The following is an 18,661-nucleotide window of genomic DNA, read 5'->3' as shown; positions in this document are numbered from 1 at the left end:
ACTTATATATAATTTTGAATTAACAACCACAAACAGCGTATTAACGAGAATATTGTACAGAAACTAAACCAAAAGTTAGGTCGTTGACTCGTTGATTGATAATAATTTGGGGGCATTCCGGGAATTGCACTCGGGACCTCTGGCACCCTAAGCAAGAATCACACCATGACACCAAATGCTCTGTGTTTTAATTTATAGAAACAAATGAATTTAGTTACTTGCCTGCTTAAATAATCTAAGTGCTTACGCACTAATTTCCATAAATTAATCAAATGCTAAGCCACCAAAAAAAAAACCCTACTTAAAATTGCAGCCTTAGATTATGGTGTCTAATCTACAATTATTGAAGTGATCATAATAATGCCCTAATGCCTCATGCAAATTGTCTTTTCAAGGCCAAATACAGGACATCACTTACCAAAAGAAATAATTAATTACAGTGAACCTCAATAAGTCGATGATTTTTTTTTTAAGTCACATTATAAAAGAGAGAATAGAAACTAAAATAGTACATTCATCGTCCATGATCCAAATACACTTAAAGCTAACACAACTTCAAAATATTTCTAAAAACGAACTAAGCATACGAATTAAACTTAACACTCATAATAATAGAGATCACTAATCCATGCATGCAACTCCAAGCAGCTATATATGATTATATATAATAATCAAGAAAGATTGATTGTCAGGACTAGGCTGAGTTTTCGGACATGAAATTTCCGACGATTTGAAGGAATTCATTGCCAGCTTTTGAGGATGGCTTATTATTAAAGAAACCGTGTTCTTTTCCTTCAAACTCAACATAGTGAATATTCTTCCCCATATCTTTTAATTTTCTTGCATAGTCTTTAGCCCTATCTTTCAATAGTTCCTTTTCGCCGGCAACTACCAACATCGGATCAAGGCTTACTGCTTCAAGGCTAGGGCTCTTGGGGCCAAAAGGGTTTGCATATGGATGGTCTCTAGTTACTCCAATTGGTAATGATAGCCTCCAAAAGCTGCCAAGCATTAAACAAATATATATAAGAAAACTACATCAAATGATCATCTGCCGGTACTAATTGATTGTATTGGTAGAATCTTCTGAAATAGTATAAGAGATTTTAAAATCGAATTTCAATCACGCTAATATCATATAGGTCATAAAATTTTTGTGAGTTATATCTACTCAGATATTGGATTCACCTTTTTGTATAAGACCAAGAGGAAGATAGTTTTGGATAAGGCACTATCTCAAATGATTTTGGGTGATGATGGGAAGTCGATATTAATAAAATTAATGGACTGAGCACTATCTTAAAAGTAATATCGATTATTAAGAGAGTTAACTTTTGCGTTTATCATCACAAGACTTTTTCTGTGCTAAACATGAGATAGTTATAAAATGAACGATGTTCATTAGTCCAGGCCATATTTCTTTAGCTAATCCAACATAACTGCTTATTGAAGTGGATAAGAGTTTTGGAGAAATTTAGTTGTCCTAGTTGCACACTTAAATCAGTTGATTAAGAATAAAAAGTTGAAATAATCATCAGGATTGGTAATTATTAGCCAAAGGAGACTATCAGGTAGATAATGATTGTAAAAAGTTTCACAAACGTGGGAAGATTTTTTTCAAGGAGAAAGAGAACAACTCAAGAAAAGCCAAGTGGTTTAATTCAGTTTAATTCCATTTGACCTGTATAACTATCCCTTAACTTTCATTTGTTTATTTATTTATTTTTGTCTTTTTTGGCGTTTGTGATTATGTTTAATTTTAATTTCTGAATTTAGGCAGGATTAAAGGGTGACCAATTCGTGGGATCAAATTGCAAATTGCAAAAGTAAAGAAATGTCCTTTCATGGACTTTTCAAATGGTCATGGAGGTTACAGGTTAGTTTTCTAGTTGGCTAATTTAACTTGTCCTCTAGTGGCAACTTTTTAGCTCATATAAATTTCAAATTTGCAATTTCTTTATAGGCAATGACAAATTGCTTCGATTAATTGTGACCCCAGTAACAGGCAGGCAAAGGAAGGCGTTTTCTCAAAAAGCTACTTTTAATTGATAGGAACCCCCACGTTAATATTTTGATGTGTTATGTGAATTTTTAACACAACACATGAGAATAAAAATGGAAAAATAGTTTAAATTATTCTTTTGTCGTTGTTTTTTTATTTTATTTTATGATACAAGTTGTTTTCCACGTACATGTATGAATTTATCATTGAATTATGTGTTATTATTATTATATTAAAATTAGATTTTGTTTGTAAACTGATTTTTAATTTAGAGGTTGTTCCAATATGCAAGGGATTTGAAATCTTTCTCATATAATATAAGTTGTTTTTATTTTTTGTGTGTATATATATGTGTGTGTGTGTTTTATGAACTTTCTTTATAACTACTTGAACTCCTTCGTAAGAGAAGTGGTTTATTATTCTTATTATTATTATATGATTCAAATATGTCAATGTAATAAAGTTGTTAAAATTTTGTAGTTGCATTATTATTTTATTTGGTATGATTTTATAGCTGTAAATTTTTCTTTCCTTCATACAACTATAATATTTCAAATAAATTATCATTACAAGAGAAATACTCAATAGCTAAGCACTATATATGTCTATCTATTAGTTCTTGATCATGTGAGGTCAATTCAAGGAATAATGTTAAAGAAAATGTAAACTAATCATTAAAATGTCTCAAGTGAGAACACAAATTAAATTAATTATTTAGTGGAATCGTATATGTGGAAAGCCATTTTCATGAGAGTGATATCACGTATATATAGTGGAACCACATTTATGCATGTACGAATAAAAGGCCAGAACGTTTTTGCAAAAATGGACACGTCATCTTCACACAATTTGGAAAAAAAATTGATGTGTCGAGTTCCAAAAATTAGTGGACTCATCATAAATTGTGGGTATGTATTTTGTTTCTATTAAAAAAGAGAATCCAAACAAGTTATGGCTGCTGCCTTGCTCGTGGTGTGTCTATAATTCTTATGTGCGGGTGTCTTAAGAACACGCTCTTAAATTGTGAGGTTTAATAGGCTTATTTTTAAATGAATTATAAAATTATGTGGTTTAATAATATTAAAAACTTACTTTCTTAAACGGCATGACTTAAAAGTATTTCTACATAGAAAAAAAAAAAAAGAGAATCCTCGCATTATATATACGTAAATGTTCCAATTAAAAATTTTAAAATTTGGAAAACTATGGAAAAATGCATAAAAAGTGTGGTTCAACTGCTTTAAGCTTTAAAATTTAGTGTTTGAACAACGAAAATACTACTTCTGAAAGCTTTTTCTCGATTCTCATTTCCAGAATCATATTTTTTAAATTTGAAAATATAAAATCTAAAAAGCATCGTTTGTAAACATTTATGAAACACGCAATTTAAAAAAAAAAAAAGAACAAATTCGCATGCGGTTGCAAAATCATGCATAATGCATAGAATATTGAAAAAAAGCAACAGAATATTCCGTTATTTCAAAAATGATCAGAAAACTTGAATTAGAGTATCTGTAATTTATAACGGTTATACCTCGGCTTCATTCTGAAAGAATAAACATGTTGTTTTATGACAAAACGGCAACCTCAAATAAATTTAGATCTAATGTTGTTGATTTTAACTGTACTACTCTGTTTTAAATGTATGCGTCAATATATATATATATATATAAAGATATGCATAACTCGGATTATAATTATATCAGAACGGATCCAAATTCATCCACAACGAACACTAAATGGAGAGGGAAAACATTTTACCTGTCGAGTATACCGAGAGTCAAATGCTCCTCACTTGGCCCTGCCTCCGACTTGGTCCTCGCCACCCCACCAAAGAATGGCGCCAACAGCACATACCCTCGAACCCTAACAGGCGCCAACTCTTCAAAACCGCCGCCGCCGCCGAGCCGAACTGCCAGATGATGAGCAATATTCCCCCCGGAGGAATCTCCCAGCACAAAGACTCTGTCAAACTCAACATCATGGAACCATTCATCGTCAACGACCTTCTCACTCAGAGCCTGATCTTGGAGCCATTTCATGGCGCTAAAAGCATCTTCCATGGCAGCCGGGAGACGGTGCTCCGGCGCCAGCCTGTAGTCTAGGGCAACAACAAGGGCGTTGAGCCCGGTCGCGAGGCGCATGCAACAGTTGTGAGAGCTTGGCCATGCACGTGAGCCGACGCAAAAGCCTCCCCCATGAATGAATACGACAATAGGAAGCTTCCTAGAGGATGTTATTATTGAAGGGGTTTTGTACATACGGAGATGCAGTTGATGTTTTTCATCGTATTGACAGTCTTTGATCAAGACAGAGCCGTCATTCTTGTCTAAAGGGTAATCAAAATCTATATTGTTGGACCTCAGTACGGTGCCATCGCTCAGTAGTTGAATGACCCCTTTCCCCAAGTCTTCAATAACTTGAGGATCAAGAGAACCCATTTGTCTTTTCTTTAAATTAAATAAAAAAAAATTAATAAATAAGAAAGAAAGAAAATCTCTGGTGGTTTTGCTGAGAGAGTTGTTTTGTTCTTGTGGCAATCAGTTAAGGGGGAGCGTGCCTGTTATATAGACAAAGAGGAAGCGAGGGGTGAGGGTGGAGATATTGTTGATGATTGAGGGTATATTTGTAATTTTGTAGTGTTTATCTTTTTATTGTGAATACCAACCATAGATGAGCTTGGTGGTGGCCACAGTATGGTTGATGATGTCAGTTTAATTGGATTGGAGTTGTTTGGTGCCAAGTCTACATTATTGTTCATATTACGGTCAAATTACCAACTGATTATCAGAAGCTCAAATTAGGGCGGCGGAAATAATATTGACTGAATTTATTGCGATAAAGCATTTTATACATTCAAGTATCTTGAACTGGTAGAAGGAACAAACATTAATAATTGAGATGAATATTCCAACGATTTTGTTTAATGAATTTTGGCGGTACTCACGCTTTTGGAGACAACCATGACAAGGGTGACGCGCTTTGCTAATTTATATGGACTCTGTGATGGTCTACATGGTGAGCCAGGTGCTTTTGTGAGGGCATTAAGTCTTTCTTGTTCCAAAGATGTTGATGTTTTCCTTAACTTTAGAGGTTTACTCGAGGGAAATGAATTGTCTACTCGTTTGCTCTGCTTGTCTTTATTAAGAATCTACCAAAACATACACCGTATCATGTATGGTGTAACTAGATGTATTTAATTTATTGTTATTGCTTCTATCAATCACCAATTTGTGGATCTCAAGAAGGCAAGATGAGTAGTGGATCTAAATAGTTAACTAAGATGTGTTGTTTATTGGTTTTTCACAAACATGTACACATCCTACTTTCTATTGTTTAGGGTCACTCTATCATCCTTGTAGCTCCATTTTGTCGTTGTGCTTCACTGCTTCTTGCCATTTGTGTGTGTTAGCTAGTTATTATGGTATTGATCTTTCAACATGCAGGCAAGTGCTCCGCGGAAGCTGTGAACCGGGGGAGGGAGCAGCTCATCGGTAATGCTAATGGGAATGCACAGCAACTTGACCTTGATCTTTCAACATGCATATAATAGTCTTGATTCTTGTCACATATATATACAATCTTACAATAGTGCTGATTTCTGCCATATGTACATACCAGAATAGCCTTAATCCAGAAGGATCTCACTTATCGCAAATGAGAAAAGAAAATGGGTAATTGGATATATTACATATTCTACATTTTCCATATTTGATTGGACTTTTTCTCTACTGTAGACCAATTTCTAATGGAAAAAGATGATAATTAGGTCTCTATTGTTTCTCACTTTTACCATTTATGTCCTTAATTTTTTTTTTTTTGTGTATTAAACCATTTGGTATCCGAAAACTACATTGGGCTTAGACTAATCTAGATTCAAGTCGGGTAGGACCATTAGGGTGGCAAAGTTCTCCCAACAAGTATTTAACGCAGCTGCATTCCCAAGGTTCGAACCGAAAACCTTGGTTAACTTAGAACAGCCATGTGCCAACTAATCTACACGCTTGTTGGTCTTAATTTATTTTTGATTGCCTACTATATTCCCCATGTTAAAGAAATAATGAAGAGACCTATTTTAGGCTCTTTTACTATCATAATCTCCCTGTCAGTCTAATATTATGAGAAGTGGTTGTGAAAATGTAAGAAGATTCATAGGTTAATCAAAGTTAGGTTTATTCTTAAACAGCCAATCGATAAAACTATAACATTAGAGTATTGATGGTAATTCGGGAAAAAAATAAGGACGAAAATAAGAAATATGATAGGAAACTAAGTGTCAATCTTGTCAATTAAAAAATCATTTGTAAGCATCTAAAAATATCTTCAAATGAAATAATATCAAATACAAGGAAAATGTGTCTGGTAAAGTTAAGGAATTTAAAGACTAACAAGCTAGCCGGCGAGGTTAGTAAACAACGAGGAGATGATCAACCTTTGAAACATAGTTTAAGTTCTATTTGCCAATATATTTTTTCCAGACACTCCCACACGTTGCCCATCATCTAAATGTGGGGTTAATTTGAAAGTGAATTGCGCCCAGTATGTCTAAAAGAAACTTGTAAAAATCTTTTAAAAAAAATAATAATGGATTGTTTTTCAAGAAGCTAGCAAATTTGATATAATGAGCAGTTTGTCTCTTATATATATTTTAATAAATCTTGGAGATCTTGGAATCTTTTTCCCTTAAGATTATATTACTCTACATCAAATTGTGTTTCTTAACATATACAATAATGACACGAATAACCCACATTTAGAATCCAATATTAAAAAGTTAATATATATATATATATATATATATCCTGCACCTATGAGCCATGATTCAATAAAAGTAACTTTTATTTTCTTGAAAACAACATCAAAAGTAATTAAATGGGCATGTGAACGACAGAATGAGAATCTAATAAAAAGATGTTGCTTTCTTCTCTTTGAAATTAATCAAACACTTATAATGGAGTACTTAAAGTAGTAACAGAATTGCAAATCATTAAGAAATTGGTCAAACAATGCACCAAATTTATGAAACGTGGGCAATCGATAATCGATTCTCCCGAAAGAAAATTGTTCTTTGGCAGGTTGCCAAAAACTTTTTTCAATTAATTGGAGGACAACCAACAAAATAATGTCTGATTCTTAAAAAGAATTGGTCCACAGCTATGGCCATGATTCTCCACATTTACAATTTTAGAAAAAATAGTTGAAAATAAGAGCTCAATCTTCGGTATTTGGTTAGGCCGTAATTGGTAATATTTCAACTCCACACTTACACATTGATTTTGAGATTATAACCATAGTTAAAAGTTCAAATTTTTTTTCATTGTTGATCACAGACAAAGGGAATGGCTACTAACGTTGTGTCGGCAATCGAGATACGAAGTGACACTGATTTTATTTCATATTACAATCACGCGTAATTGCATTGAAAATTCAACATTGTAATTGAATGCCAAAATCAATGCATGCATTTGCAATGCAATTCATCATCAATCCATTAATTTCACAAATGGAATCTATCACTTTCAGATAAGATTTAGGCATAAAAATCGAATCCTAGTAATACAACAATCTTGATGAAACCTTTTAAGTTTTTTGCATATGCATTAAAACTCCCACCACATGTATTTAACCGACAGAGACTTGGAATTTGTCCTTACATTTTGTTAATTTGTTATCCTCAGTCATAATTTATTTTGTCTTAATCTGCAGAAACTTTAGAGTTTGGACTGTTCAGTGCCCACCAGGTTTTGGGAATTTGCTTTGCTAATAATGATGGCATGAGTGATTCATCCGAAGAAATTGAAAAAAAAAAATTCCTAATCAAATTGAAAGTTATAATATTTAAGAATTTTTTAATTAATTTGTATTCTAATTTAATTTAATTATTTATTTAGAATTTTGTTGTTTAGTCATTACTTATTAAAATAAGTTCTCTAGTCAAATGAGTCCTCTTAAAATGGTTAGTATAAATAAATATTTTTTTACAAGACCTCCTTGATTATTCGTTATTGATTATTTTTGAGAATAAACTTTTACTTTGAGTTCTACTCTTATTATTTCTCAATGTTTTACGAAATCAACAAATTTTAACACTCTAAATTTACGGGCATTCTTTAAATCAACGTGGATTTAACTTTGTTTATTTATTTATGTATTCTCAAGAATCAATAGAATATTGAAAATATCACTATCTATCTATCATCACCCTACATCTTTTATTCTTTTGTTGCATCAATTTATCCTTTCACTGCATCAATTTTATTACAGAGCATTATTTTGTAAAATCACGCTGCATCAGTAATGTTGTAGTGATCAAATTTTTTTAAGGACCAAACTTAATGAACTTTGTATTGAAGATGAGAGAGGCCTCACTAACTAGTTGCAGAAATGAAAAAAATAGTCAACTAAAATGTATCTTTCTACCGTCCACAAATGATTTGATATCTAATGCATTGAAACCCCATTTGAAAGTGTCCATTTTCAAGTTTTGCCTGCCATGCCTCTTAGGAAATGGTAAGATCACTAGAGCGAAGAAATGGGCCCAACACTAAACCCTAATTCCTAGGCTTTTTTAATTGATGCTCAATTCCACAATTTCACAAAATGGAATTTATCACTTCCAAACAAGATTTAGGAGTCAAAAATTGATTCCTAGTAATAGAACAATCTTGAAACCTTTAAGATCTCATACAAGCAAACAAAATACTTTTTAAAGCTCTTACATATACTCAACAGAGACTTGAAATTTGTCCCAACTCTTGCTTTGTTTGCATCCTCAATCAAAATTTATCACTTTTAAATCTGGGTGCTCAAACGTGGGGTGCCTTTTCATTTCATCCATCATTTCATGCCTCACTAGGCAGTGGCCTTTAGGTTTAGTGCCTTCTCAGTTTCTGACAAAAGGCATGAGCTACGCTCTAGACTGTAGTGATGAATTTGTTGAAGATACTGTTACAAGGCCTTAAAGTATGCACTTATGCAATGTATTCTAATCTATGATGTTACAAGATGTTAAAGGCACTCGTAGAAGGACCAAAAGAAGAATTCCCAATGCCAACATTAACAACCAAAAACATCAGCTAGGATTGGCATTTCAAAGCTGAAGTGAATGCACAATAGCCCATTTGATTTTATGCTTAGCTTTGTTAGGCCATTTAAATAAACTCTCATTTACAATCACCAAAGCCATATTATTGCACCGAAAAAGAAAGGAAATGAAAAGGAAGCTGAACAAGATCAATATTGAAAGTAAATTTGATTTATTCCTCATGTTTCTCTTTATCAACACATGATTTTTTCCAGTCTAATTTAGAGTTTATTTGGAATGCAGAATAGAGGGAACAGAAAATAGACTGATAGATTACAATCAATTAGAATACTGAGAGGGCAAATTTCAAGCAACCATTTTAAACAAAATGGGGAATCTTTGTTTCTAATCAATGATAAGATGGCCACTTACCTTGCCCCATTTTTTCTCTTTTGCAATCAAAGCAAATCTTGCGAGCGTAAGCAGCATTAATAACTCTAAATGCCACAGACAGGCTAAGGATCCTCCAATGAATTGCAAATCCTTTCACAAAAGAGCACGTGTAGCAGCTTTAACCCTTTGAGACCAATCTACGCAACAATATTTAGAAACAAATATGTGGTGGAATTAGCTTTCCCGGATTCATGATGTTGTTGGGGTCTAGTGCTACTTTGATTTTTTTCATCGTCTCCAATGCTCCAGTGCCTAGCTCCTTTTCTAGATACTGGAAACATCAAGAAAAACCCATCATTTTTAACAGCATGTTGAGATGATCACTAACTGTGCACAACACATTTTAGATTTTGATATTCTCAGACTATAAATCGTGAGAATAAAACTTTTGATCAACACCCGAAGTGAAATTAAATTAGTTGTCATTACAAAGTCAATGCATCTACAGCTAATATTGATGATATAAACCAGTGGTAGGCACCACCAACTCTGGTCATGGAATTGACTTTTTAATCTATTTAACTATTAAAGTCACATCCGAGTAACTCGCATGATACGTGGCACAATTCTAGCAGGAAAGATTGAAAATACCTTCATTTTCCCTGTCCCAATACCATGCTCACCAGTACATGTTCCTGCTCAACAGTGAAATCAGAGAAACCAGTTTTAGCGCCGCAATTGGTTCAGCATTGTAACATTTGTACGAGTACCTATATCTTTTCCATTGACACGCAACAGATTATACTTAAACTAAATGCCTTTTCCGCTAACTAAACAGCTGCATGGTATAAGGAGATATTGAACACCACAACCTGTAGTCTCAATTAATAAAAACAGTCAAATATCATATGTACCTTCCATCGACAAGGCAGTATGGACCATGAATCGATTTAACCGTTCTGCTTCCTGGCGGTCCTCTTCTTTGCTCGGATCAAATAGTATCACCGTGTGAAAGTTACCATCACCGGCATGAGCAATTACAGTGCTGCGTAGTATGAAATAGGGCATAAGAAATACAAGCATCAGTTCAATTGCCTGTGCTGACAAAGAAACATAAAATGTTTTAACCTGCAAACAATCATTCTGAAATTACCAAATCAGTGGTGATGCATCAAGCTCTTTCTTTGACCTTGATATCAACTCTGCCAGGCAAGAAAGAGGAACACATACATCCTGGACAAAAGAAAGATTGGCAAAGAGGGCTCTCAAGCAAAATAAGGAAGAGAAAATAAAGTGTAACTAAAGAACAAAGGAACTAATACTTATAAATTAACTAACTAAAGTGTAACTAAAGAACACAGGAACTAATACTTATAAATTAACTAACCACCAATTTAAGATTGTATGTGGTGGAAATTATCAAGATGACTTTTGCAATTTTCCAGAAACATCAAGGAAAAGAAAGAAATTTATGAAATTTATGTGTAAGACCAAACAACAGAGATTAATAATCTGTATAACTCCCAGAAGAGTGGAAGGATTGAAAAGAAAATGCTAAAATATGCTTCATTTCTCAAAAATTTTCTTGCTATTTTTCTCTCGTCAGACTACCAAAGAATCAAAAATCAAACTGTGTTTTGTTGTTGGTGGGGGGGGGGGGGTGGGGGGAAGGTCTTTAGCTCAAGGAAGTGGCAAAAAAATCACAATGACACAAATTACATATCTTTTCATTACAGTTCCCACCCTCAGATTTGGTCAAGGATTCAACTGTTATATCCCTAAAAATTGGAAAATAGACAAGCTTATTTCAGGAGTATAACAGTCAAATTATTGATGTTAATGATGTAGTAAGGTCCTCTCTAGCTTGGGCAACCTTAGAGTTGATGCTACCATAGTATTTGAAATTAAATAACGACCTAAGAGTATAACAGTCAAATTATTGATTTCACTGATGTATTCTTAACATAATCTGATAGCACTCACTAGGACCCATGTGAAAAATTAATTGCAAACTATGTCCTTGTCATTTTGTCAGCATTTTGGGGTTTCGGATGCTATTATCCCTAGCAACAAATCTGCAAAAACAGGTAACAAAATTGATCTAGTAAAGTTTGTCCTAATTCAGCTTAGACACACTTGAGTAGCAAGTCCAGAGATTGTTAAAATAGATATGGTTTAGAATAAAAAGTGCGACTGTCAGCATATTTTGAAATTATCATTTATAAGTTTGTTAACATCATACTCACAGAAATCATTGCTTCAAAACTCGGCTCCATTGCAAAGCAAGCCCAGAGTGCCTCCTTTCTCATCTGCCAAAGATCACACAATGCAAAGAGATATACAACTCAGAAAACCAATGCAGACCAATTTATGCCAACAAAACAAGACCCAACATGCACAGCATGAGCAGCAAACTGATTAGATAGATCAAGATTACAAGACGGGTTCGAGAATTTGAATAATGATCTGACATCTCATATGGATTAATGCATCAGCTAAGGCCATTCAACTCGATAGCTATTTACCATGTATACATGTATGTTCTATGCATGCCCATGTAAGGACATGTTTATGCACTCAGTAGAAATGTTAAGAATCCATAAATCTAGGTCTCTTTCAACCAATAAAATTGAATTTTCTATTCTGAATGAATAAATAAAGCTCCAGGAGAAGTTATAATAAGGCAAAAAAAAAAATTGAAATTATAGATGTATGAAAATTAATAAATTAATCCCTTGGAAAATACTTATAAGTAAATGAACTTTTTTAATAAAATCCAAAAATCAATCTACAGTTAAAACTTTTACATACAAATAATATATATCGACTCATACAGTTTTAGCGTATTAACAAAATGATCATTTATGTATATTAGAAAGCTGATGAACAGTTTGAGAATATTAATTTGAAATTAAAATATTATAACATGATAGATTTTAAATAAAGGAGAAGGCAAGCCCCTAAAAAGGAGAAAAAAGCTCAAACACATTCAGAAAACATGAATGTAAGAGCTAAGATCCCAGATTTCAAACAAAATTCAAGCAGAACGCAAACAATTTTGAAGAAATCAGATTCACTACCTTCCAGAGTTCCTTTTTAGCTTCAGGATCTTCCGCAAAAATAAAATCAGTACCATTGTGCTCAGACACAATCTTCTGAACAATTAGTGTCTGCTCATGTGAATATGCCTCTAAGAAGGTGTAAACAGAATTTATTAGAAAAGTTAGCACTGGTAAAATGAAGACAACTTTTGAAATACGCCTTTTGCTGGAAGCTACTGACGATATAGATAATGAGCGGAAAAAAAGCATAAAATGTGAGATTGCTCATGCTTTGTCTTGCCAGTTTGAAATCTGTACATATATGAGGTACCGTAGATTCTTAAAATACTGAAGAAAAAGTTCAAATAAATCGCCATTAATTAAAGAAATGTATTAAAAGCGAAAAGTGGTATCATCTCACGAGTGCCTATAAATTCAAACATCAAAGTTGGAAGTTCAGGCAAGTTCTTCCCATTAGCAATATTGACAGCCCTCACTTGAACTTCATCCAGGAGCTCCACCCTCGACACCTATTAAGTATTATAAAATCTATGAACTTCGAAGGAATTGGATATGCGAACTAAGTTTGCAGATTAAGCCACACCTGTATGCCAGACAGCATAGTAGCAATAGCTACATCTGCTGCATCCTTAATAGTTGGGAAGTTACATGTTGCCACCTACAACATTATCAAACTCAATTAAGAAAATTCTTATATACACAATAATAAGGAGAACCGGTGGATTCCAACCCCATACACAGTTCAAAGATGGATAAGAGGAGAAATTTTGACATTGACTAAATGCAAATCATCCTCATCTGCCATCGAAGGAGTACAAATGCTTCCCATCCTCAAGGATTTATTTTTCCCAAACATAAAGTAGCCCATTCCAATTTTCCTATACTCCCACTGGTTAACTTTAACCCTATAGGTTATTGTGAAGGAATATTGCAGGGAGGAAAAGGAACTATTTTCCAAGCATAACAAAATAAAAGACCTTCATTTTTCAACTTCTGTATAGAAAATTAAATGTAAAGAACAAGATGTGAATTTTAATACATACTTTCATTAGAACAAAAGTAAAGAAGGACAGCTACTGCAAATATCAATCAGTTTCTTGTAAAACAAAAGTTCCGTAAATATCAGGATCTCAAAGAACTTCTATAGTATCTTATACAACACAAAACACAAACATTCACAAGTATAAACATATATAATAAACTTACATCCATTAGCAACAAGGAAACTAAAATTTTAGACAGAAATTTGAAATCAAGTAAAACATAATTGCTTTTCAAGAAAGAAAGGTGAAGATACCACTGAATGCTGTGGAATTTTCTGAAGCCTTAGAGTGACTTCTGTTATTATGCCAAGGGTTCCCTCACTTCCAATTATCAGTCGGGTCAAATCATACCTATCATACAGAAGCCTCATAAGCCTCATGGATTGAAAATTTCTTATCTTTTATATATGAAAGACCAAAAGCACTTTTGAACCGAATGAGAATATCTTTCATGCATGCACACAAAACGTTACAAAAGCTTTAGGTTTATATATTGATGTTGGACCAGAACTCTCTCTCTCAGACACAAACACATCTATATTAACATTACTTGGACCTAGTTAAGAAAGATATATAAGGATTCACAAAATAAATGTGAGTCCAGGTCATAACAGTAGTAAAAGGCATCTGGTAACAGCAAACCAAGGGATAAGATCAAGCTTAAATAAATGCATAGAAAAACTCAAACACCATTGTAACACCAAGTGTTATTTCTGTATCACATGTATATTGGTTTTTCAGGATGGAAGAAGTATAAAACCAATGGGACAATTTAAATAGACAAGAGAACAAACCCTGCAGCACTTTTTCGAGCACGAGAAGCTGTCTTAACAACATCTCCATTGGCAAGAACTACCTGAGATGTTGACAGGATGAGAAATATATCCCAATTTAATGAAATTGTATGACAAAAAGGAAATTAACAAACCTTCAGATTAATGACATTGTCGCGCATAGTTCCATACCTACATGCTAAGAGTGAAATCATTAACTCCAACAACAAATCAGACCGTGAAAATAGTTTCAACAACTAGTAATGAGTTATTCATTTGGACAAATAAATTGGTAAATAGAGAATAAATGAATTCAGTTCAGCAAAATGCATTATTTAGATTAGAAACAAAAAGTAATATAGGAGAATAACTGAAAGTTCGGCTGCCAAGTACAAAGCTAAAGATAAACTTAAGAAATTGCAAGATCTATAATAATATCTGAACACTAAAAAAACTGATAAAAGGAATTACTGGGACAAAATAGCAAAACTATCTCAGGAGTAAAAGGTTATATACCAAGAAAAGCAGGTGTACTGGGTATAAATAACTCTAGTGTCCATCACACAAGTTGAGAAGGAATATATTACACCCCCACCCATGAATACTTTAAGGTCATACTAAGTCTTTCTCTTCATAACCGAACAGCAGCAATCTCACATGTGGATATTTTCAGCAACAAATAAGTCACTAGAGCTAAATAGGCTGAGAAACTACCTCACAGCCAAGGAACCAGAGCAGCGGGTAGCACACATACCCCCAATGGTTGCACCAGGCCCTGCAAGACAAGATGTGACAGAATCAGAACAAGGCAGTAAGTTCACAATGAAGCCGTAGACAGTCAAGTGAAATCCAATCCACGAAATAATTTGATTTTGATTTGATGGTCAGAGGCGAATTGAAAGCTAAGCAGTGGTAATAGTAATTCGAAAGATTTCCCGGGGAAAAATAGAGATTCAAGTGAAAATGTGGAAAAGCATGATACCATTATGAGGCACATTACCTTGTGTACAGCTTAAAATGTTTTAACTCTTTTTTCTTTTTTTCTCCCTTTGGGTTGTGGGAGGATGGAAAGAATGAAAGAGTTAAAACTGCAATGAAATCCAAAGTCTCCAAATACATCTTCCTTAATAAAATTACAGACAAAAATTACAAGGGTTGGGAATCAGACCAGGATCAAGAGGGAAGAATAACCCATATGGCTCCAAGTATTCATTAAGCTCCATCCATCCAATCCCAGGCTCAACAACCACATCCATGTCCTCAATATGTAATGCTTTAACACTCTACAATGTGAGAAGAATCCACATTAAATAAGCAGCTGAAAGAATTTCCAGAATACATGTTTAAATTTGACACATTTTTATAAGATTAGAAATGAACAATTCCACAACCACAATAATTGTATTCACAAGAGGCTTAGAGATTAGAGTTGATAGATAACACAAAATTTTTGCTATGTATAAATAGCAAACATTTGGGAAAATTGAAATATAAAGTACAGAAATGTTCCATATATCAATTAATCAAGAAGCCATAAGTAAATTACTAGATGATACTAAAGGAGGAATTAGATGAGTAAATTTAAGGAAGCTATTTTGTTAAAATTCTCTGGATGGTAGATATTAGTAAAATTTAAAGAAGCTATTTTGACTTAAAAATACATACATACATATCCCGGACTTTCCCGGACTTTAAAATCCTAGATTAGAAAATATATATATATCTCCCCGGATGGTAGATATTAGTTATTTCTCTGGACAGCTTATACTGTTTGAGCCCCACAAGCAGAGCAAGTACAAGAAAAAGAAGGATAGTCTTTTAGAGTAACAAAATGCAACCATAAAAGACAACCAAATTCCTGAATTTTAAGAGCTTAGGCCCAAGATATTTAATTGCATAATGTACGTTCAATCAAAAGAAGCCCAAAATCAGGTGCACTGTCTAACTTACACACAACGTAAGTTGTATTCACCAAAATTGTGAATCTTTCCACCCCAACAAAATTTCATAAGGGATGGCAGGTGACCCATCTGATTGCTGTTAAAAAGGCAGATACAAAGAACATTGATCAATTCCATTTAGCATGTGGGTAACTTTATAAAATTACAGGAAGAGACACAACTTGAGGTATTCTTGAGCATATTGTATCTATAATGTCTCAATTAGATGAATCAGAGTTTATGTAATGTAACTATGTATACAAAAAGGATATTGATACATACTTTCATCAAAGACAGGTCAATGCAAACACCTCCATTAGGAGATAAGGTGTGACCCTCGATTGACGTAGCCCCACCATATGGTATTATAGGGACCTGATCACAATGGAAAAGCAAACCAAATAAATACTTGCTACATGAAGGCAATATTTTTCATTTTTCATCATTCCATGATCAACTAAAGCAAAAGTAGATAAACCAAATTGAAAATTGACAATCAAATCTTTAGATTTAGATAGTGAATCTTGTGACCCACAAGCATTAAACCTAAAATGTTTATGATAAGCACTATTTTTGCAGAAAACCTGTAGACTTCATATAAGAAAGAGAGTGGCATCTTTCACTAATTTGCAGAAAAAGAAGAACTCAAACCTTATGTTTATCACAACACTTGACAATCTTGGAAACTTCATCTTCAGACCTGCATGTAGAAGGTATAAGTTGAAAATTTTTTCAGAGAAGCATAACAGAAATGCAGAAATAGACTGCTAGCAACATTTGGAGATCTCTCTTAAAATAAAATGTTTTGGTTTTCTTCTATGCATGTTGTGTTCACATGCAAGTATCCAGAAGCATACTGTTACCTATTTAAATTCAAAAGTTGAACAAAGGAGATTTAAATCTCCAAAAAGTAAAAAAGAAAATTCACAACTCAATCCTGGATAGTTTCAAGAAACAGGGCAATCAGTTCTTGCCACAAAATGGAATAATTATTATAATAGACACAGGTAACCTAATCTTTTATGAATTGTCAATAAAGTCTGATGGAGTCTGTATTCTTCTTCAAAATATAAACTTAAAAAAGAAAAGTAATACAAATGTGATATCAAGAGCTGGAAAAAAAAATTCAGTACACAAGGAGATGATTGAGAAGAAATTGCACCTGGGGAACACAATGATATCGGGGATATTAACTGCTTTGTGAAAGCTGTTTTGTGGTTTTCCATGGATGTACCTCTCTTCATAATCCATTGTCATATCATCCTACTCCAATTCAGATGAAACAATTTTATACTTTTGCGAATTTGGATTCACGCACAATAAATCTCCTTATTGACAATTGAAAGGACACCCAGCTAGTAATATTATAAACCAAAGTAGAACATTAAGCTAGTAAAATGACAAAGTCATACTGATAGTGTGATGATGATAACATAAAATATAAACTGATAACATTGAACGTTAGACCCATAATCATACATGTGGTCTACAATTAGCTTATTGATCAATTAATATAACCAGACCCATAAGTTTACTTTCCATCAAAAAGCAAAAAATCAAAAGATTCAAATTGAGTTATGTATAAAGCTATACTTGACAAATAGCCTTGAGTTCATCAACAAGCTCCTGTGGAATTTCCTTGTATGACCCCTTCACCACATACTCCGTACTTCCTTTACCACCAATGTTCACATCCCTTTACACAAAATTGAAAAAGTAAATACAGAATCAAAATCGAGTACATACTGTATGCTTGTGAATAACTGCCGTACTTCTACTCAATTTTGAAACCACAGATGAACAGTACGGACTTCAAGGTCCACCCTCAAGTCTCCACAACCACCACTTACGTTGGATAACCTCTCGTAAGCCTAGTGCCAGAGGGCATAAAAGGTGATACGTGGGGAGGGTATGATGTGGGACCAACTGAAAATGCTGCGCCTATTTATCAAACACTTTTACTCACAACTAATATTCACTACTGACATTCTGACACATTCACATATACCTGATTTGATAGCTAGTGATTTTTATTCGGAGCTAAAAGCGACAGCACCTCCAGCCTAAACTAAACATACACAAAATCAACTAAAACGGGAAAGTGTTACCGAGAATCAAGAGCTGAGGAGTCGCAGAGAGAAGGGTGCGTCTGGGATTGAATGGCGAGGGACCCAGCAGAGGCAGCGATTGCTAAAGGAAGAAGAGAGGCTGAAAACAACTGAAACGGGGTTCCATTTCTCGAGCTGTTGTCGCTGGCTAATGTGATAAGAGTTCTTGTGCGTGTGTTCTGAGTACTGAACTTTGAAGTGCGGAGACTGCTGAGGATGGATGTTGATGATGATCGTAAACGAGCGAGCCAAAAGGAATAATACGCCATTGTTGAGTTCCTCTGCGAACACCGATAGTGAATGAAAATGGATTATT

The 18,661-nt window shown here is 33.9% G+C and overlaps 2 protein-coding genes across 4 annotated transcripts; both read right to left on the bottom strand.

Moving 5' to 3' along the window:
* Positions 1 to 427: 427 nt before the first annotated feature.
* On the bottom strand, positions 428 to 4,554 carry LOC102616901 (probable carboxylesterase 15). The gene is made up of 2 exons (XM_006481592.4): positions 3,764 to 4,554; positions 428 to 1,001 (listed from the first exon to the last, which is right to left on the bottom strand). The coding sequence occupies exons 1-2, from the start codon at positions 4,441 to 4,443 to the stop codon at positions 695 to 697; spliced, it is 987 nt and encodes a 328-aa protein (XP_006481655.1). The 5' UTR covers positions 4,444 to 4,554; the 3' UTR covers positions 428 to 694.
* Positions 4,555 to 9,241: 4,687 nt separating this feature from the next.
* On the bottom strand, positions 9,242 to 18,661 carry LOC102617204 (D-lactate dehydrogenase [cytochrome], mitochondrial). Of its 3 annotated transcripts, none has more exons than XM_025099987.2 (18): positions 18,346 to 18,660; positions 17,831 to 17,933; positions 17,400 to 17,500; positions 16,889 to 16,937; positions 16,520 to 16,612; positions 15,466 to 15,580; positions 15,012 to 15,072; positions 14,453 to 14,489; positions 14,319 to 14,380; positions 13,779 to 13,875; positions 13,065 to 13,139; positions 12,888 to 12,990; positions 12,500 to 12,609; positions 11,666 to 11,728; positions 10,573 to 10,652; positions 10,334 to 10,464; positions 10,071 to 10,114; positions 9,242 to 9,750 (listed from the first exon to the last, which is right to left on the bottom strand). In XM_025099987.2, the coding sequence occupies exons 1-18, from the start codon at positions 18,612 to 18,614 to the stop codon at positions 9,631 to 9,633; spliced, it is 1,713 nt and encodes a 570-aa protein (XP_024955755.1). In that variant the 5' UTR covers positions 18,615 to 18,660; the 3' UTR covers positions 9,242 to 9,630. The 3 variants fall into 3 exon arrangements, 2 of the variants coding, with proteins under 2 accessions (XP_024955755.1, XP_006481656.1); XM_006481593.4 differs by having other exon boundaries at positions 12,882 to 12,990; positions 18,346 to 18,659; XR_008055663.1 differs by having other exon boundaries at positions 9,652 to 9,750; positions 10,071 to 10,195; positions 12,882 to 12,990; positions 18,346 to 18,661.

The sequence above is a fragment of the Citrus sinensis genome, chromosome 6 (genome assembly GCF_022201045.2).
Source record: "Citrus sinensis cultivar Valencia sweet orange chromosome 6, DVS_A1.0, whole genome shotgun sequence".
Lineage (NCBI taxonomy): Eukaryota > Viridiplantae > Streptophyta > Magnoliopsida > Sapindales > Rutaceae > Citrus > Citrus sinensis.
Note: the sequence above shows the minus strand (reverse complement) of the source record. Positions and strands in the feature narration are given on the sequence as shown.